At 46.1% G+C, this 22025-nt stretch overlaps 1 protein-coding gene across 2 annotated transcripts in view; it reads right to left on the bottom strand.

Moving 5' to 3' along the window:
• Positions 1 to 22025, bottom strand: part of RNF165 (ring finger protein 165) — a 111018-nt gene that overhangs the window by 20883 nt on the left and 68110 nt on the right. For both annotated transcript variants that reach the window (XM_043514531.1, XM_038401178.2), the window contains exon 2: positions 4561 to 4870. In XM_043514531.1, coding sequence (XP_043370466.1) covers positions 4561 to 4870 — 310 coding nt within the window. The remainder of the gene's footprint in view (positions 1 to 4560; positions 4871 to 22025) is intronic.

Here is a 22025-nt window from a genome sequence, read left to right as displayed (position 1 = left end):
GTTCTGTCATGTGCTACCACTGAGAACAGAGTAGATCAGGGGTCTCAAACTCAAATGACCACGAGGGCCGCATGAGGACTAGTACATTGGCCTGAGGGCCACACCACTGACCCTGCTCCCGCTGCCCTGTCCCCGCCCCCACTCCACCCCTTCCATGAGGCACATCCCTGCCCCACCTCTTCCCAGCCCCCATTCCAACCTCTTCCCTGAAATTCCCACCCCAACTCGCCCCCTCCCTGCCCCCAGGAGGTGCAGGGTGCAGTAGGGGGCTCAGGGGAGGGGATTGGGGAGCAGGAGGGGCGTGGGGTGTGGCAGGGAGTCGGGGTGCAGGAGGGATGCGGGGTGCGGCAGGGGGCTCAGGGCAGGGGGTCCGGGTGCAGGAAGGGTGTGGCAGAGCGTTTGGGGGGGTCCAGCCTGGCACGCACCGGGGGCAGGGCAGGCTCCCCGTCTGCCTGACCTGCCCCCGCACTGCTTCGGGAAGCAGCCGGGACCTGGGGAAGGGGGGGACACAGGGGTCTGTGTGTTTCCCTGACTGTGCCTCCAGGTACCGCCCCCCATAGCTCCCATTGGCTGGGATCGGGGAGCTGCAGAAAATAACCCTGCGGACCACGTGTTTGAGACCTCGGACTAGATCCATCCTCTTTGGAACCCCCTTTCAGGTAGTTGAAAGCAGCTATCAAATTCCCCCTCATTCTTCTCTTCTGCAGACTAAACAATCCCAGTTCCCTCAGCCTCTCCTCATAAGTCATGTGGTCCCTAATCATTTTTGTTGCCCTCCGCTGGACGCTTTCCAATTTTTCCACATCCTTCTTGTAGTGGGGAGTCCCAAAACTGGACACAGTACTCCAGATGAGGCCTCACCAATATTGAATAGAGGGGAACGATCACGTCTCTCGATCTGCTAGCAATGCCCCTACTTATACAGCCCAAAATGCCATTGGCCTTCTTGGCAACAAGGGCACACTGTTGACTCATATCCAGCTTCTCGTCCAACTTACTAACTTATTCAACGTACTAGCCTGTTGTTATGAATGGCGTTCCACAGGAGTCTCCACAGCTGGTAACTAGGAGAAAAATTTGGCCCTGCCCCTGGAATTTAGTCAACAGGTAGCAGCTGAGACCCAGGCTTGCACATGGGTGTGGCAATTGGGCCAAGCAATCCACCATCTGTGCAGTCTCCCTCATACAGCCAATGAAATTGTGGCATGCAAATTAGCTGTAAATAGGGTTGCCAACTTTGGTTGGGTGTATTCCTGGAGGTTTCATAAAGGTTCGTTTTAATTCCTGGAGACTCCAGAAAAATCCTGGGGGGTGGCAACCCTAAGTAAAGGTAAAAAAAAAAGGAGTACTTGTGGCACCTTAGAGACTAAAAAATTCATTTGAGCATAAGCTTTCGTGAGCTACAGCTCATTTCATCGGCGGCAGTGATTGGCTGAGTTATTTCTGATATCACAGTGCTCTAGGACTCCAGGCAAAGCATATAGATACATGCCTTACTGTAGCTGTACATCCCAGAGGCGGAGTTTGTAAAGTCAAAATGGCTGAACACTTAAAAACTGGACGGTAAGAGACTGTGAATTCCAGTGACAATTCAACCGGTGACAATCTAAACGAAAAAGAGCTCTCAGCCATGCTTGTAGCTGTATCCATCACTTCACACTGACTCTGACGTTCTAGGCTTCAGAATAACAATCCTGGAATTTTATTATATTGCTTCTCTTGATGATATGCAATAGACCGCCTGTTTGCTCTCCTTTAGTTGTTTTGTCTTTGCAGGGCTAAGAGAAGAAGGAGGTAGTACAAGCTGTGTGTCTAAGGGCTGGTCTACTCACAGCTCTTGACTACTTGAACTGCATCCACACTATGGGTTGCTCGGCTTTAACAATATCAATTTCTAAACTGATATAGTTAAAGAGAGACAAAAACTATGTGTAAACAAGACCTGAAGTACACAGATGAGGCTCTGAACATACAAAGGGTGAAACCTGTGTACTCAGTCTTTATGTTGTCAAACTCCTATTGACGTTGATGAGGTGAGTGAGGTACAACTGCACTGCATACATTGATACTGACAGTTTGCCTGAGCAAAGACTGAGTAAATCTAAGTAAAGAACTCTGGATATAGCCCAAATGGAGTTAATCTGCTGAGTAAACAGGTTTCATTTTTCAGAGTTACAATAGAACCCTCACGCTACAAGACATAAACCAGATTCTCCCTATTAAGGTTTGAAAGAAACCTTCCCTGTAGACAGGCTATTCCACAGCTGCCAGCAACAGAGATTCTTGCAGCTTCCTCTGGTACTAGCTGTTTCCCTGAACAAGATATGCTGGACTACATGAGCATTTCTTGACCTTTTCCATACTGGGACCCCCTGAGAACTCCCTCCCATATAGTTAGCATCACCCATGTAACATTGTGAGAAAGGCATAAGGGTTGTGACCTCATTACCTGATGTGTGAATTCCCCAGGGCCTATGACCACAAAGTCAACAACCCATTGATATACCACTGATCTGATCATCTGAGGACATTTTTATGTAGAACTGCACTGTATGGTTTCAGAAGAGTGCAGTGTACAACTAAGTAATAAACATATCATCATTACCCTAGCCACAAATATATTTGCTACTAATCATTAAACCCACTTAAAGAACTAACCCATGCAAAACAAGCACAAGAAGAGTATAAGAAAACACCTTTAACAAGGAAAACATATGGAAAGGAGGAACCTTCACTTTGCAGCAATCCTTCCAAACACAGCATTATTGCAAAGCTTCATGCTTTAATTTTTGATCCATTAGTATAACCCACAAATGGTTTCCATATGTTTTCAAATAGGTCTCCCCATCCTATATTTTATATAAACCACTCTCTCAAGAAATGCAGTCTGAGTAAGGCTAGACATCAGTTTCCATCTCTGTTGAGTTAAAATTATTCTCTTTGCAGTCATCAGTCTAGTCTGAAGCCAAGTTGCCTTCCTTGACAAAATGTTCTTCAGATCAGATGCATCATTTACTCTGTATTCAGCTGGATTATAGCCATCAAGCCTACATCCAGAATGATGATCCTCTGCTTTCCCACAATATGTACATATAAGCGAACAGACCCAGAATATGTGATCAAGTTTCCTATTTGGTTGTGAAACATCCAGCAAACATTTATAGATCTCATACAAACTACCCATTTTCTCTCTTTCCCAGTATAGATTATGTAGAGTTTTAAAACTGTCATCCTGATTCTCCTGTCATTTACACTAGTACCTCAAATGACTTCAGGTGAGTTACCCTAGTGTGAGAGAAGACTCTGTCTTAGTACTTTTAAATTCATGTCCCCAACTAGTCTTATAATTAAGAAGCCAAATGTTTTCCCCATTACCTTTGTGTAACTTTTGCCTATTCTGATCTTCGATGTGCTTTTAGGCCCCACCACTAACTGTGCATATCTATGTATATATTTTATATGCTTAACGAGTTTCCTTCATGCATCTGAGTTTTCAGAGCACGGTGGGCACATCAGTCACATGTTTTCTGTAAGGAATCACTCAATGATTTTTCATACATAGTCACAACTGTGAATGCCACTCTTACTGGAATTTTTTTTAACTTGGAAAAAAAAAAAAACAAAAAAAACCTAAAAAGAAAAGGAGTACTTGTGGCACCTTAGAGACTAACAAATTTATTAGAGCATAAGCTTTCGTGAGCTACAGCTCATTTCATCGGATGCATTTGGTGGTTTTTTTTCCACCAAATGCATCCGATGAAGTGAGCTGTAGCTCACGAAAGCTTATGCTCTAATAAATTTGTTAGTCTCTAAGGTGCCACAAGTACTCCTTTTCTTTTTGCGAATACAGACTAACACGGCTGCTACTCTGAAACCTGTAAAAAAAACCTAGTGACTGATTTTCAGAAGAGCTGAGCAGTTACATATCCCATTCTATCTAGGTGCTTGTACTGTGGATCCCCATGCGATTGTATAGCTGCAACAGAAGTTGAAAATCTGCTCCGCAGACTCTCTCTTCCTCTTGATACCTGACCCTGAAAGACCACAGCTTTGGTGCCGGCTGAATCTGTGGCACAGGCAGGTAGAAACCAAATGTCATAGGAAGTGAGTGAAAGATGGGGCCCCAGGACATCATTTGTTCAGAACCACTTTTCAGACCCTAGAATGGAGGGATGCCCACAAGGGCATCCCTCCATTCTAACCTCAGAAGGTCACATGGACTTCTGCATTTGAAAAATCAGGCCAGGGGTATTTATCCCCTCCAGCAGGTCGGACGTGTGTAGAATGTTCTTTGACATCCAACAAGTCAAGTTTGACATCAACTTTGTTTTACTGCGCTCCTGGAACAGGACATGGAGCCAAACTCAGCCGTGATTTAAATGTGTATGAGACCTATTGACGACACTGGGTATCAGCCCCAGCTACCTGAGGGCTGAGCTTGTATTGTTATGTCACGTATGTAGGAAGAAACATCACCCTCGAGAGCCATGGTCTGGCTGGGGTGGGTTAGTTCATGGCTTGCAGCTGGCTGCCCTATTTCTTGGTGGAAAGGTCACTCACCTGGGATGAGGCATGACCCTGCGGTGCTGGGCCTCGAGGAGCTGCTGCTGGAGGAGGTATTGCTGGTGTAGCGCCTGAGGTAGGAAGGAGGGTCCTGTCACATCCTGGAACGGCAGGGCTGGCAGAGGTGGTAGGGGCTGGTGTAGTGGGCCATTATGCTGGTGAGCTGTCGCCATATGAGGGTTCAGCCCTGGCTGTGGCTGGACAGGGTGAGGGAGAGGGAAGTCAGCTGAGATCTGAGGTTGGGGGCCCAGATGGAAGTGCCGGCAGGAGGTAGCATGGGGGTGCTGAGACCTTTGAAAAGGAGCACCTGCAAAAGAAAAGCAAGTCTATCACAGAGGTATGCAAATACCGCCACAAAGGCTATGCAACAGGACTTCCTCTAGAATACCCCATCAGGAACAATGCCTGGAGGGAAATAGATTACACAGCCTCATAGATGTCTTCCATCTCTTCAAATTAATGATCAAAGCCATCTGTATGCCTCTGACCACATTTCCAAACATGCCTCCACAAAAGCCAGCAGTTGCATTATGTGTGCACAAGCTGGATAGCTGCATTAAACCAAGCATGAAATCTTTAAAGCATATAAACCTTCCTGCTTTCACACACAAGAGAGCCACAAACTCCTAGGATTGAGGAAGAAATGTTACATGTCCCCCAGTGCCATCATTGTCCAGGGTGGAAGCTTTACACTTTTTTCTGAAGCCTCTTGCATTGGCTGCTATCTGAGACAAGATCCTGGACTACACGAGCCAGTGGGCTGATTCAGCACATAAATACCTATTTCCTTAGAACTTTTGCATTCATAACAGCTGCCATCTTGGCCGGCATACTAGGGATTGAACATGCATGCTGCACACCCACTGAAAAAACATCCTCATGTAGGAAATTAAAGACAGCAATATCATCATACAAACTACTTATTTTTAGTATGTCTCATACTATGAGATGAGTGTTTGTAATAAACCTCAGAGGTTTATTAGAATAAGTCTTCCCGTACAAATGAAAGCCAAAAATGTAGACTCTCTTATCCTCTAAGCCTAAGGCCATCTCTTTTATTCAGCCCAAGTGAAACCTTATACCAAAGACATCCAGCTTGTTTGTTTCATCTTGGGAGGCCTAGTTTTCATATAGCCTTTTGGTAACATCTGAAAGATCCTTCCTAAACTAATAATAAACCAGGTGCTACCTATTAGAGGCCCATGTCCCTCTCACTCAGACCCCAGCTAGTGCTAGTAATGGGCCAAGGGACATGAATTCAATTCCCTTCTCTACCACAGACTTCCCGTTTTACCTTGAGCAAGTCACTCAGAGCCTGTCTACATGGGATGTTAGTGCACAGCAAGCCAGAGTGTTAATCTACAGTACACTGGCTGTCGCCAAACGGTAGTAGGTCAGAATTCCCTGCAGAACTGTTAGCATACTGTGCCACATAGGACATTACTGCATGGCAAACCAGTGCACTGTAGATTCACACCCTGGTTTGCCCCACACTAAAGTCCCATGTAGGACAAGCCCTAAGTTTCTCTTTGTCTCAGTCCCCGCCTGTAAAATGGGGATATTAGCATTTCCCTTACCACTGGTTTTGTGAGCATAAGTGCATTAAATATTGTGAGATGCTCAGACACTACTGTACTGGGGGCCATATAAGTATCAGAGACAAAAAATAATCATTGGCACTTCTATGATGCTCTCAATCAGAACATCTCAAACATTATACTCATCTCACCTAACAACACACCTGTGTAGGTAGGTGGTGTTATCTTTGTTGCCAACTCTTACGAATCTCATGATATTTAGTGTTTTTCTTCTGTGGCAAAGTGGTATAAAAAAAGTAGGTAAACTGAACTCCATATTTCCCAGATGAGACGTGGGTAAAAACTCTGTTTGCCCAAATTTTCCCCTCAACTACACTACTGTTTTTTGTCAAGCCTTGACTCCTGGAGTCAGGTTATTTCACGAAAATCTCATCTTAAAACCCTCAGAATGTGACTCAGGTACACCCAAAAGGCTCAGCACCCAAAAAACAAAGAAAAAGAACCCCAGATTTATCATTTTTTTTAAAAAAAGTCTCATGGTTTTTAGGGCTTGACTCATATTTTAATACTTGGGGTTGACAGTATCAGATTCACTTTATAGACAGGTAAAATGAGGCATATGGAAGTTAAGTGACTTGCCCAGAGCTACACAGAAACCTACTGGAAGAGCTACAATTAGGACCCAGGCAATGAATTGGCATCCCTTTGGCAAAAGAGTCCATAACGAATTAAGGGTGCGCAACATCTCACTACAATTCTTTACAACTCTCCACTCTAACTTTTCTCCCATATGAAGACAGATTTCACTATGCACTACACTGAGACTGGCCCTTACATGGATGTATAGGGATCGCACACTGAGCCCCAGCCCTCCTCCCTCCCCCACCCCCCCATCTGCATACACCAGGCAATACAGACCCTGTGATCAGCAGAGCACATGGATTTCTCCGTCTGTGACCCCCTTGGAGTGCAGAGAGGCCTGAAGTGGGGCCATGGTTGATGGTTTAATATACTGCTCTCTCTGATGGAGTGTATCAGTGATCATAGTGCGCTGAGTGTTCCAGGAGAAATTCTGCTCCCTGAGGCCCAGCATTCCTTCAAGAACTCCCTCGAGGATGGTGCATTTCCAACCACTCTCAACATGGGGCCATGCATATAACGCACCATTGACCACTGGATCAAGATCACTTCTTGCTGCAAGTCATTAGCGTCATACACTCCACCACCATCCATCTCCCTCCACCCCATTTGTGCGTGAAATACGATTGCTTCTCAAGAGGCATTTAAATAAACAGACACCCACCTATCTCTTGAAAATACAACAACAATTCCTGCTGGACAAAACTCTCCTTTCAGAACTCCTCTGAGAGATAGTCAGTTAATCTACTTCCTACAGCATGCAGACAGCATGCCACACAGCACGCACACTGGAGACAAGTGTTGGTTGCTTTTGAATGCTTTGTTCATTACATACTTACTGTATAGTGGACTGCACAAGACATAACCTGCAACTAGAACAATGCTCACAGTGAAGCCAAAAAACACAGGAAATGTACCCAAGTTGAAGTTTTCTTACAAACTCAAATCTCTGACCAGGTTTGGAAGCCGCTTGAGAGAAGCAGGGTCCAGTCTGGGGTGAACTTGGGACAATGTTATGGTCTTGAACTGGAAGCATATTATTTATTGTACTGGGCGCCAACTATTAGCATGGTGCTTTGAATACACAGTAAAGTTCAGCCTAATCTGCAAAGCTAGAAGTAGCTCCAAACTCCCTTAGAGAGCAGGGTGTTCTTATGCCAGACAGTGTTTTGGGGTCATCTTAGGTCAGACAAAGGCAAAGCAGTTTGGCCATCTATTCTTTAGGGTGCCTCTACAAGTCAGAAGCGGTGGAAGAATTATGCAGTGAACATATTTGAAATTTGTGGTTTTGCATGAATTTGTCCTGAAACCAAGCAACAAGCTGGTGTTTCTAATGGAGAGGAAGGCCCATAAACACAGGCCGATTGAAACTAAAGGGACACCTACACTCGGAGCTGGGATTGTGATTCCCAGCTCGTGTAGACGTACTAGTGATAGCTCTCTTCGAGCTAGTCCACCAGAAGTAGGAATGTAACTGGGGAAGCATGGACAGCAGGGGAGCAGCAAAGCTAGCTCCCCTGATAACAAACCCGCCTGAACACCGAGGGTGTATACTCGGCACGACAAGCACCTGCTGCCGCTCGCTGTTGCCTGTGCTCCCAAGGCTACACTCGTACTCTTAGTGTGCTAGCTCCAAGCATAGACATACCCTAAAACAGCTGATTGAACACACAAACCACCAACTTTTGAACAATTCCGTGTATAACCCAATCATACACGGGTTCTGATGAGCTCACTCACTGGCAATGGTTGAATGAAGACATTCACACATTGGAAGTCTAATGAAACTGGATGATTTGTCCACAGCTTGGTGGCTCCATTACAAATGTTTCACGCTGCTCTGGGGCAGAATATTACACTCTGCATTTTTATCTCTGATGAAGACAGTCTCCATTAGACCCAGGTCCATATTGGCTAGCTGCCTGCAGGAACATTCATTAAGATAAAAGCCATAAACTTGCTTTGACAGAATTTGTAACTTTTTTTTATTCCTTTCCTACAAGCAGTGTGTGTGGTTGTGAGGATGTCTGAGGAAAGACAGAAGCTTTGTGAAATACATCTGCAGGCCTGTGGCTTCAAAGGAAGTCTTAGCACAGCCATCTTGAAATCTCTGTCACCTCTCTTTCTGTTGTGGTCATCCAGACAGAAGCAGAAACAATACCAGTTCAACGCAACTGACCAACCACACATCACAAAGAGCAAATAGTTATTGAAAATCACATAGGATGAAATCTGTTAACTAGGGTAAATCCATAGTACCTCCGCTGACATCAATTGGAACAGAATTATCCTGGATTTACCCTGATGTAATTGAAATCAGAATCTGCAGTACCATTCCTTTGCTGAATTTAATGGAAGATTTCTCAGAGTAAAGCCCTATAGTATTTACTCCAGTAATATTTATTTTTTTCTTTTTTGCTCATCCCATATTTCAGTCCCAGGTCAGATTTGCACTGGAACACAAAGTCACTGCCCATGAGAGAACTTGATCCATTTATTTCAACAGTCCTGTGTTTAGACAGTAATATTTGGCACAGCAGAGAGAAACCCGTAACTAAAGATCTGTCCAGAGACACCATACTGGCTCAGTGTTTGTGCTTCCTGTAATAATCGCAAGGATGTCATTTTCACTTTCCAGAGCAGCTCCTGAGCCTGTAGGACATTTGTATGATTATTACGCTGGAAATGTGCACATCACATTCAAAAGCCACTAATTGCATCCTTCCTGTACCATGCTCTGCATAACCTGTCTGCAGTGGGAATTTGTATATAAAATCTCCCCATTGTATTTTCTATGGCATGTGTCCGATGAAGTGAGCTGTAGCTCACGAAAACTTGTGCTCAAATAAATTTGTTAGTCTCTAAGGTGCCAAAAGTCCTCCTTTTCTTTTTTCAAAAAGGAAATGTAGTTCTAGGATTAAAGAAGGGAGATGGAGATTCAGATGCTCCCTGTGTCAAGTCACAGAGGGCCTCAAGTTTCTATCTCCATGTGAATGGGAGATCTGAGCCCCTGACTGGACCAACAACAATTGACTTTATATTTCCATTAATGCACTTTGATCTCCTGACAAGTAAGCAGAGAGCTTATCAGTGAGAAACTGACAAGCTCATAGCCTAAAGGACTGGTCTCTGCATTAATAGCTGCTTTCTTAGGGCCTGCTCCAAAGCCCGTTGAAGTCCACTGAAAGACTCCAACTGACTTCAATCGCCTTTGGATCAGGTCCTTATTCTCCACTCTCCAGACAAACTGGGAAAGAGAGTGCGTGCTAGCATGGGGATGCGTAAACTTAGACCACCAAGTGATGAAGTGCTGCTGCTGTTGCTGCTGAGGGCTTTTGACACGAAGCAAATCTGGAAAAACAGCATGTTCCCCTCCTTTCTCTACCAGCGAGGTGGATTGAAAAGCCCACCGGGGCAACTCCTCTATGTGTCCAGTTTATTTATGTGCCTCCCTAAATTGGAACTTCTAGTGCTTCCCTGAGGTTCCGGATTATTAACAATTTATGTGTGCTCTCTCGCTCTCAATATCCATTTTCCCCTTTTGCCGCTTCCCTGTACTTTTCCATCAGACGATGATACTTAAATAGTAACTTGAAGGGATATTGGATCAGCAGCCCAGAGAGGGACCTTACTGAAAACAATACCCAGCTGCTGTGTCAGCGGAGGAGATAACATATCACAACTCAGCCAGAGACAGCAGTTCCCACTTAGCTGATAAAGGCTGAGCACCGAAGGGATCAGCAATCTCAGGGGCTAGGCCTGCACAAAATTATCCCTACGGTATGTCGCTTGGCAGCATAATGGTTTGACTCTCTATCTTCTCCCCTTCATTTCCTGGCTTTCCCTTTGTGATTGATCACATTCAGTCTCCCTGTCATTCTGCACTGACTCAGTGCTTGTCACAAAGTCCTCAATGTGTCCTAACTAACCCTTTCCAACGTCAGATGGCAGACTGCATCCTGTGCTGAATTACGCCTGTGTGACTGCATGGAAGCCAACGTGGCAATTTCGCCCTGTGCTGATGTAGAATGGACAAAACACAAAGGTTTGGGATGGCTCAGGAAAATAGCCCTATGTCTACCTGCTTAGCCCACGAAAGCTTATGCTCAAATAAATTGGTTCATCTCTAAGGTGCCACAAGTCCTCCTGTTCTTTTTGCTTATCCAAATGATTAACAGAGAGGAAGGGGTTATAGCAGTAGTCTAAGGCTTGTCTAAGCAAACACTCAGTTTGCGGCAGCTGGGGTGTCAATCTACCCTGCACTAGCATGCCCAGCATTAAGTGTCTGTCTGGTTTCTGCTGCCACACACTAAAAGTCTCCTAGGGTGTTTTGATCTACCCCGTTTCAAAGCAGGGCAGATCAAAGGGCACTAGGAACTTTTAGTGCATGGCAGCACAGTCCACACAGACACTTAATGCGGGGCATGCCAGTGAAGGGTAGATTGACACCCCAGCTTGCTGTCAACTGAGGCCTGGTCTGCACTTAAAAGTTAGGTGAATATAGTTATGGCAGTCAGGGGTGTGAAATTCACACCTCTGAGCCCCATAGCTATGTCAACCTAACCCCCAGCATATGTAAGCAGGGGAATAGTCCCGCTACTGTGGGGAACTTTCCTGGCTTCTGCACGACCCCGGTGAAGTGGGCTAGCGAAAGGATCAGAGTCCTTGCTCCCACTTCCTTTACCCAGTGGCCTCCCTGCCCTTGAGGGCTCCCCTTCCACTCTCCTGTCTGGCAGGGTCCTCGGAACCCCCAACAAGGCTGGGCCCAGGATTCCTGGGGGGCTCAACCCCCAACCCTGCTGTGGTCACCTAGAACAGGGGCTAGGGTGTCCCCAGTCCGGGGTACTCTCTCTGCACTGGGCACTTCTCTGACCCACTGACCATTACATACAAGTTAAAGCAAATGCAAGTTATTTAATCAACAATTAATTTTAAAAAGAATAAGGAATAATGGGAAAGGTTAAAGGAAACACATCAGCCCGCTCTGTGGCAGGGAACATCACAAACAGTGTCTCTGGAACGTCAGGGCAGTTCACAGTCTGTTCCTTGTAAGTCCCAGGCCTTCTTCTCAGGCCCTGGCTGTGCTGCAGGGATGATGGGTGGGACACTTGTTCTGGTGGTGGCCACATGCTCTAAGTGGTAGGACCCTTCTTCCCAGTGTCACCCCTGCCCTGTCGGGGTTACGATCCAGAGCCTCTTGGCTGAGGTGTCTCCCTGTGCTGGGTCTGCTGCCCAAGGTCCCCCTCGTTCTCTCCAGCTGCTCACTGCACCCAGCTCCAGACTGCTCCAGCCCCAGCTGCACCACTCGGTCTCTGCACTGCTGCTGCTGCTGCTCTGCCTCCAGCTCCCTGGCTGCTTCTTTGGCCCCTCTGCCTCTGGTTGCTGCAGCTCTGCTCCCAGGACAGGACAGGTCTGCTCTGCAGGCTGCTTCTGTGACTCTGCTCCCAGCACTGACCTACTTCTTGGGCTGCTTTTCTGGCCCCTCTGGCTCTGGTTGCTGCAGCTCTGCTCCCAGGACAGGGTCTGCTCTCTCTCGGCTGCTTTTTTGGTCCCTCTGGATCTGGCACAGCTCTGCTCCCCAGCTTAGCTCGGGTCCCCACTTTCTCCTTAGCTCGGCCCCACTCTGTCTGATCCAGGCAATTCTAGCTCACACGGAAGACGGGACCTCCCTGACCTCCTGACTTCCTGATTAGCCTACTCGCCCTGTCATTCAGGCTGACCTAGAGCCTTGGCCTCTCCCCGTTGTTCCTGGGGACTATCAGTCTCAGGGTCCTGGTTTCCCATAGACTCTTCCCCTTTTAGTACTGGGAGCTAGCCAACCAAAACACCCCCACTGAATGTTAGTAAGGGGCAACAGTCCCCTTACACATAGATGCACATGGTCAACAGAAGACTGCTGCCTTGAACTAGCTACTGCTGCAGAGGGAGATGGATTTCCTACAACAACAGAAAACCCCCTTTGTCCAGGTTCCTTCCCTACTCTGAACTCTAGGGTACAGATGTGGGGTCCTGCATGAAAAAACCCCTAAGCTTATTTTTACCAGCTTAGGTTAAAACTTCCCCAAGGTACAAACTATTTTACCTTTTGCCCCTGGACTTTATTGCTACCACCACCAAGAGTCTAACAAATATATAACAGGGAAAGAGCCCACTTGGAAACGTCTTTTCCCCCAAAATCCTCCCAAACCCTACACCCTTTCCTGGGGAAGGCTTGATAAAAATCCTCACCAATTTGCATAGGTGAACACAGAACCAAACCCTTGGATCTTAAGAACAATGAAAAAGCAATCAGATTCTTAAAAGAAGAATTTTAATTAAAGAAAAGGTAAAAGAATTACCTCTGTAAAATCAGGATGGTAAATACCTTACAGGGTAATCAGATTCAAAACACAGAGACTCCCTCTAGGCAAAACCTTAAGTTACAAAAAGACACAAAAACAGGAATATACGTTCCATTCAGCACAACTTATTTTATTAGCCATTTAAACAAAACAGAATCTAACGCATATCTAACTAGATTGCTTATTAGCCCTTTACAGGAGTTCTGACCTGCATTCCTGCTCTGGTCCCGGCTAAGGCAACACACAGACCGAGGGAACCTTTGTTCCCCCCCCTCCAGCTTTGAAAGTATCTTGTCTCCTCATTGGTCATTTTGGTCAGGTGCCAGCAAGGTTGTCTTAGCTTCTTAACCCTTTACAGATAAAAGGGTTTTTTCCTCTGGCCAGGAGGGATTTAAAGGTGGTTAGCCTACCCTTTATATTTATGACACCCTTCCACTGCTGTAGGAAGTGGCTACATTACGCAGCAGCACAGCTATGGCACCACAGCCGCTGCACTCGGAGAGTAGCCATGGCCTAATCATTAGTTTAGCCATGCCCTCAGACGTAGGAGGCCTGGGTTCAAGCCCCTGTTCCTCTCTGAGCTTCGGCAAATCACTTAGAGCCAGATCCTCAAAGGTATTTGGTGCTTAGGGCCACCATTGACATTTTCAAAACCGCTGCTCAAAACCGCCTCCTAACACTATAAATGCCTAAGTCCCCTAGGCACCCACGTTCCTGGGTGGGACCTGGTACTGTAGGTGTGCTCCAAGAACACCTGAAACCTGTCGGACCCTGCAGCAGCAGGGCTGGATGGAGGCCACCTATAGGTGGGGGGACAGCACAGCAGCGGAAGAACAGGGAAATGTAGGGTGAGCATGGGCAAAGGACACAGAGACAGAGGCAGTTTCACCTGTTAAGGAACAGTCTGCCTAAGTGGCTGACCTGGCTTAGGTCCCTAACTCCAGAACAGAGTTTGCTGCTGAGATCCCGAGCAGACGGAAATGCCGTCTCTGGCCCATCAGTCAGATGTACCATGTTAGCCGCTTAAGATGCACCTAAGCCTCTCTCCTCGGCATTGCACTCATGACTAGCTTACGCAGCTCCTTGCTCAGGTGGCTGGTTCTCACGATCCCCTCCTTAAATGCTTAATTCTCCCCATGCATTGTACATGGAGCCGGGGTATCTAGCTCAGGGTGGGGATGTCATGAGGCAGCAGGCGACATAGGGTTAGGCATTGCGCTGCTGAGCTGAGCAGGTCTAAGGACCTGTGGGGAGCTGGGCCTTAGTCTCTCTGTACGTCTTTAAAATGGAGATGGCAGCACTTCATGTTGTGTAGGGTTACCATATTTGAACATTCAAAACGAGGACACTCCACAGGGAGTGTCGGCCCCGCCCACAGTCCACCCCTGCTCCGCCCCCACTCTGCCCCAGGTCCCGACCCCTCCCCGCTTGGCCCCACCACCGCACCCCTCCTCACCTCCTGGCCCGCCACTGGCTTGCTACGTCCCTCCTCAGTCCCCCACCGCTCGCCTCCTCCCACCTGCCACTCCCCTCCTCACTCCCCTGCCAGAAACCCCCATGCCCTCCCCGGGAACCCCCACCTGCCACTGGCTCGCCACTTGCCTCCTCACCCCTGCCCGCCGCTGGCTTCCTTGCCGCTCTCCTCTTCAACCCCCGCTGCCCGCCGCTGGCCTTTTCACCTTGCTGCTGGCTCACCGCCCGCCTCCTCACCCTCCCTCCCGCCCGCTGCTGGCTCCCTCACCGCTCACCTCTTCACTGTCCCCGCCTGCCACTTGCCTCCTCGCCCGCCAGCCAGCCACTGGCTCCCTCACCGCTCGCCTAGTCACCCCTGCACCCACTGCTGGCTCACCGCTCTCCTCTTCGCCCCACCCCGCTCGCCTACTCACCCCTCCTGCCGCAGGACCCTCTGGCTCCTAGGATCACGGGCAGCTGAGCGGTCTCCGCGGGCTGCGCCCGCCACAAGCGCAAGCTGCATGCTCCCATTGGCCGGGAAAAGCACCAATAGGAACTGCCGGAGCTGCGGAGCGGGGCTTGCAGGCGCCGGCAGCGCGCAGAGAGCCCTAACTGCCCCCCCGACCCAACCCTAAGAGCCAGAGGGACTGCCGGGGGGGCGAGGTGGGGAGTCCCGGGGGTGTTTACCTGGGGCGGCTCCTGGGAAGCCTCCAGCAGGTCCCTCTGGCTCCTCCTAGGGTGGAGTAGGGTCGGGGGGGGGGGGGCGGAGGGCTCTCTGCCCACTGCCAGTGCCTGCAAGCCCCACCCCCGCCTCTCTGATTGGGCAGGAGGGGGCTGGTGCAGCACACGGAGACCCCCTCCGCCTCTGTGCCTAGGGGCCGCCCACACTGCAGGCTCCTGCCGGGGGGCGGGCGCCAGGAGCTGCCCTAGGAAACGCCGCCAGCCCGGGACGTTTTCAGATATTTAAAAAGTCCTCCCGGACGGTGATTTAAGAACTAAAAAGCCGGACGTGTCCAGGAAAATACGGACGTATGGTAACCCTAATGTCATGAGGATACATACACTGAAGACTGTGAGGTTTCAGAGTAGCAGCCGTGTTAATCTGTATTCGCAAAAAGAAAAGAAGTACTTGTGGCACCTTAGAGACTAACAAATTTATTTGAGCATAAGCTTTCGTGAGCTACAGCTACAGATGCATCCGATGGAGTGAGCTGTAGCTCACGAAAGCTTATGCTCAAATAAATTTGTTAGTCTCTAAGGTGCCACAAGTACTCCTTTTCTTTTTTGCTAAAGCTGCAGAGAGCTCTCTTAGTGCTCTAAGAAAACTACCTCCACAAGGGGCGCAGCTCCCAGCGCTGGTGCGTTGTCTACACTGGCACTTTACAGCGCTGTAACTTGCTGCACTCAGGGGGGTGTTTTTTCACACTCCTGAGTGACAAGTTGCAGCGCTGTAAATTGTAGACAAGCCCTCACTGAAGTCAACAGGATTACTCAGGTGTGTAGGCTCAAATTACTCAGGGTTTGCAGGCTCAAATCCATGTACTCACCCATATTCAATGGGGAATCTGTATAATGAAACACCCTCTTTTCACACAGGAAAAAAATTGCTCAAGTCCCACAAATTTTCTTCAGAAAGATAAGATGCAACACAAAGGCCCGAATTAATTGTAACGGTTGAGAATTCCCACTGTGGAAAATTCATCAAGTTTGTGGGGGACGAGGAGGGGAGGAAAGAACTTTCCTTCCTGATTCTCATCAAAAGTTGAAATTTTGTCAAAATGTAGAAATTTTGACCATCTCTGCAAGTTACTCAAAAAACAGTGGGGGGAAGAATTTTCCCAGAAAAATCCTCAGAGTCCAGAGTAATACAATCAAAGCATTGTAGGATGAAGGTTTGCATGTGTCACCATAGATGTAGATATGTTTTGGTCCTTGTTACATTCTGTAGCGTGGGCCCATGTGTTGACATCTAGGGCAGATTATTTTGGCTCATTCATTTCCCTACCTATGGGCTGTTATAATACCTAACTTGTATACAGTGAATTTCATCAGTAGATCTGAAAGCACCTTACAAAGGAGCACCATAACCCCCATTTTACAGATGGGGAAACTGAGGCACACAAAGGTGAACTGTCTTGCCCAAGGTCATGCAATAGGCCAGTGACAGAGCTGGGAATAGAAGCCAGGTCTCCTGAGTCCCAGAACAGTACCCAATTCACTCTGCCTCTCTGTAAGCATTGGTGATTACCACAAGAGTTGCCATTAAAAAAAAAAATCTTAAAAACTGCTTTTTCAATGAAGATTAACTATCCATTAAAACACATTGAAACTCATCATTTTTCAGGGGATAGTTTGAGCTACATTCTCAATGTTTCGCATATCATCATTTCCGAGATCAGCTGTTTCCACATAAGATCACTAATTATGCTGCAATAACCAGGAGGTAGAAGGAGCCTCTCACTCCAACAGGACTGCTGAGCTGGGGTTGCCAACTTGGGTAATATTTAAAACTGGATACTCCAACAGGAGTACCAGAACCTCCCCTGCTTGGCCCCTTACCCGATGCCCTGCGCTGCCTTTTCCCCGGAGCCGCACCCTATGTCCACTTCTTTTCCCCTCTCCCCTCCATCGCTTGCTGCTTTTCCCTTCCCTCCCTCCCCTCGGGTCAGGAGGGACTCTCCTACAGAGCCTGGACAGAGAGCTGCAGCCCCCCCTCCCCCCACACACACAAGTAGGAAGCAGCCCCAGCTCAGTAGCGGCTGGCCGGGTGATGAACCAGCACCTCCCCATCTCCCACACTCACAGTAACTGGACATTGGGTGCCCGGTCAGTTGATCTGACCAGACACCATCAAATCCCCTTTTTGACTGGACTTTCCGGTCCAAAACCAGGCACCTGGCAACCCTAGACAGCTCGTAGAATAGCAACTCGCCAGCGTAAAGGGCTCCTAGTCTGATCCTATATTGGCAGAACCAACATTCACACGTAAAGAACAGCATGCACAATTTTATTATCATGCACCAATATTCCATCCAAGGTGTTCATAAAATCCTGGGATCTAGAATGTGCATATAAAAAAACCCCTCATCAGTGCTTGTGATGCAAAAATCTGTAACTAATATTTTCAACACAGACATACACATTTCAAGCATTATAGAAAGAAAAGAAGTCCAAAAATCAGGTTTGCCATTATGAGTAATTCTACTGAATGCAATGAGGCTACTCTGAGGAGGGCTACTCATGTGAGTAAGAGTTTCAGGATCAGGCCCCTTAGCTTTTATTGGAAATAGGCATCCCAAATATGCATCCCCAGGGGCACTGCAACTGTGTCATATTTGAAAGGAAAACAAAAATCTGTTTTACATTGTTAAAGCTGCCCATGGTGCATGTGAATTTTTCCCCTTGGGTAAGGAACCCTGGCCAGTGTAAAAGAGCCATTAACAGCTTGTGGGTGAGAGGGAGAGCACTGAGCAGGTGTGTGCATGAATGTAGTGAGGGAGGGTGGAGGGAGTTGAAGTCCTATTTATACATCTCTGTCAGATCACAGAAGAGAGGTAAATGGCAGCTTCTGGTGAGTCCTGACTCACAGGACACAGTCACAGACAGATTTTGGAACTTCAAAAGATCTTCATTTGCCTCTCACAATCTGCTCAGATGGGAGAGGCAGACACCACCGCATATCTTGATGTTGGCCACTTGCTATTGTTTAAACTCCAGCTCAAAATCTCCCCCCACTCCGAAAATAAAGAAATAAATCAAAAGGCGCCCAGATAAGACTCACACACACAGCTACAGCCATTAGGGCTGTATTCTGAAGGCTGTTTCTTAAAGCACCAGCCTCTGCAAGGCTGATTTCAGAGATGCCATGCAGCTAGGAAGTCTTTAAATAGAACTATTGCCCAGTAACACTAATAAATCAGCAGCCATGAGAGATTGTGATGTCATTCCAGTTTGGGTTTGTTATCCTAGAAATGCTCACATTTTATATTAAGGTCCTATTTAGAAATAGTTATAAATGAATACTGATTACATCACACATTGATATTAATAATGATTACTAGATGTTAGCAGCACATTACCGATATGAGTAGGGTGTTATATATGGGGATTCGTATATCAGCAGGTGTATTACAAGCAATTTGTTGAACTCTAACAATTAATTAATTAATTATTATTAATAATACTATTAATTAATACTATTTTATAACATCCATGAATCATGTATTAATCTTTTACAAACTATTTGTAAATGTATCCTTATAAAAACAGCCCAAATTTATTCAGTGATCTGAAATGGGAGATTATATTGCATAAAAATACCCATAATAGACATAACCACAGACGCTGTGTCTTTAATATGCTCATTTACTTCAGTTTACAAGACAGGAAACTCAATACAGAGGAGAGATTCTGCTACAGTCACTAGACATGGAGGTGTGGGGTGCAGGGAGATACATAGGGTGGGAAATCACTCTGTCTTGATTTCAGTGCCTTTTACAACAGCATTATCATTTTGTTTAGGAAATTCTGAGAACTGTGCCAAAAACAAAAAGCCAACCAGTATCCTTGAAAACAGGATTTTAAACAGTCTGATGCACCACATATATTGTGAGTAACCAAACTTATTGCAGAGCCATAACCAGGGGTTTGAGTGCTCAGCACCCAGAGGTTTTGCCTCAGTTTGTTTGGTAAAGGGCCACAGTGTAGGTTTCTGCTTCTGTTAAACCACAAAAAGAAACCACAACACTTTGCATGTACATGGCAACTGACCTCTAAGGAGAAAGGCACAACAAGAACCAGTGGCTGGATACTAAAGCCAGACACAGTCAATTAGAAATAAAGGCCCAATTTTTTAACCATGAGGGCAAATAACCATTGGAAAAAAGCTACCAAGGGAGTGGTGATATCTCTTGATATCTTCAAAGCAAGACCGCAGGCCTATCTGGAAGATATGCTTTAGTCAAACACAAGTAAATGGGCTCAATGCACAGGTACCTGGGTGAAATTCTTTCGCCTATGTGATGCAGGAGCTCAGACTAGCTGATCTAATCCTTCTGGCCTGACAATTATTATCTCATTGTGCTATGCAAACAGTTATTAAACTTCAGGTTACCCTGGGTAGTAGGTATGATGCCAATGTATCAGATAGGCAAACTCTGCTCCACAGAGCTAAACTGAATCACTGAAAGTCACAGGCAAGTCAGTCCCAGTCTCATGCTTTAACAGTGAAGTCATTAAGTCCTACATGAGCTATGGGAAGTGTGGATGAGGGGTAGGGTCCGCTGGCCCTCTTATGGTTACTGAAGAGTGATTCCACTCTGAAAAGTGACTGTAAATGCATTGTGGGGGGGAAGAAAGGGGAGAATTCCCTGTTTATTACCCTCAGTACCTTCTGTATCATATGCGCTGAATTTATGAGGGACATGGATTAACGGTAAAGCCTGGAAAAGAACAGTTAGAGATCCAGTTGATTCCCTGACTGAGAACTACACAGGCACACGTTTGTGTCCAGGCAGGTCTCAATACAAAATCATTTGGTGTCCTAAAATGTGCAAAAATTAGTGCAAAATTCACAACAAATAACTACAAGACTCTAGAATCTCATTTCCTATGCAGAGGATCTGTTCCCAGTACTATAAAACACTAACACATGCTACATCATTACACACTATAGGGGCTACACACTCATTGCTATACAACATAATTAATCAAGTTTAAATACAAAGTTGTAAGTGAATGTGGAGGTCTCATAACACACTGGCACTCTACAATCAATATGGTTCCTAATGCCAACTCAATCAATCATTTCATTGACACACATAACAATATTCGACCTGGCCAGCACAGTACTCCATAGAATGCACAGAATTCTAACATAATGTCCTGGGGGGATTCATTCCTTTCAAAATCTTTATTACTTATTTTAGACAATGTATAAAACTGACAGTCGAGTCTCAAAGCATGTTTCCATTGAAGATCAAGACAGGTGAAGTTAATTTTGAGCAGTGTCATCTGGGAACAATGAGAGAAAATGATGAAGGATTATATGGCACTGGGGACCTTGTTACAAGAGTGTTCAAAGGAGACGTCTGTATGTATGGTTGAAAAAATTATGACGAGACCATTTGCCATCAAAAAATATAGTTTTGTCAAAATTCCCATGGAACATGTTGATTTCTCTACTTTTGCCATGCAAATTTCAGTAACATTTTGATTTGACAATGATAAAATGTTAAGATTAATTTTGTTTATTTGTATAGTAAAATATTTGTGTTAATATTATAGTAATACTATATTTTATATAATATTAAAGCTGACACAAAATCAATCAAAACATTTCAGTGATCCTCAATTGAAATCTTTTGGAATTTTTGTTCTGTGGGAGATTCTGGAATGTTATTTTTTCATTCTAATTCAGAACAATTTTTTCCCCAAAAATGTCAGAATTTCCCACAAAATGTAATTCGCAGTTTCAAACCAGATCTAGGTATGTTGAAAGACAGTGAATAGTAGTTTGTCAGTAGATGGTGCTCAAGAACATGCAGCATTATTCATAGGTGTTGTAGGGCCAATAAAAGTTGGGTTTCACAGAGAGGGCTATTTGCAGTGTACTTTATGTCAACTTTTAATAGAATGGAGCAAATCCTTTAACTGTTCCTTTAACTAAAAGAAAAGGAGTACTTGTGGCACCTTAGAGACTAACAAATTTACTTGAGCATAAGCTTTCATGAGCTACAGCTCACTTCATCGGATGCATTCGGTGGAAAATACAGTGGGGAGATTTATATACACACACACAGAGAACATGAAACAATGGGTTTTATCATACACACTGTAAGAAGAGGTTTCAGAGTAGCAGCCGTGTTAGAGCTTATGCTCTAATAAATTTGTTAGTTTCTAAGGTACTGTAAGGAGAGTGATCACTTAAGATGAGCCATCACCAGCGGGGGTGGGGGGGGAGTAGGAAAACCTTTCCTGGTGACAAGCAAGGTGGGCCATTCCAGCAGTTAACAAGAAGGTCTGAGGAACAGTGGGGGGTGGGGAGGGGGAGAGAAATAACATGGGGAAATAGTTTTACTTTGTGTAATGACTCATCCACTCCCAGTCTCTATTCAAGCCTAAATTAATTGTATCCAGTTTGCAAATTAATTCCAATTCACCAGTCTCTCCCTGGAGTCTGTTTTTGAAGTTTTTTTGTTGAAGGATAGCCATTCTCAGGTCTGTAATCGAGATTGAAGTGTTCTCTGACTGGTTTTTGAATGTTATAATTCTTGACGTCTGATTTGTGTCCATTTATTCTTTTACACAGAGACTGTCCAGTTTGACCAATGTACACGGCAGAGGGGCATTGCTGGCACATGATGGCATATATCACATTGGTAGATGCGCAGGTGAACGAGTGTGGCTGATGTGATTAGGCCCTATGATGGTGTCCCCTGAATAGATATGTGGACACAGTTGGCAACGGGCTTTGTTGCAAGGATAGGTTCCT

The sequence above is a fragment of the Dermochelys coriacea genome, chromosome 5 (assembly GCF_009764565.3).
Source record: "Dermochelys coriacea isolate rDerCor1 chromosome 5, rDerCor1.pri.v4, whole genome shotgun sequence".
In the NCBI taxonomy this organism is placed as follows: domain Eukaryota; kingdom Metazoa; phylum Chordata; order Testudines; family Dermochelyidae; genus Dermochelys; species Dermochelys coriacea.
The sequence above is the reverse complement of the archived record's forward strand: the minus strand, read 5'-3'. Positions and strand labels throughout refer to the sequence as shown.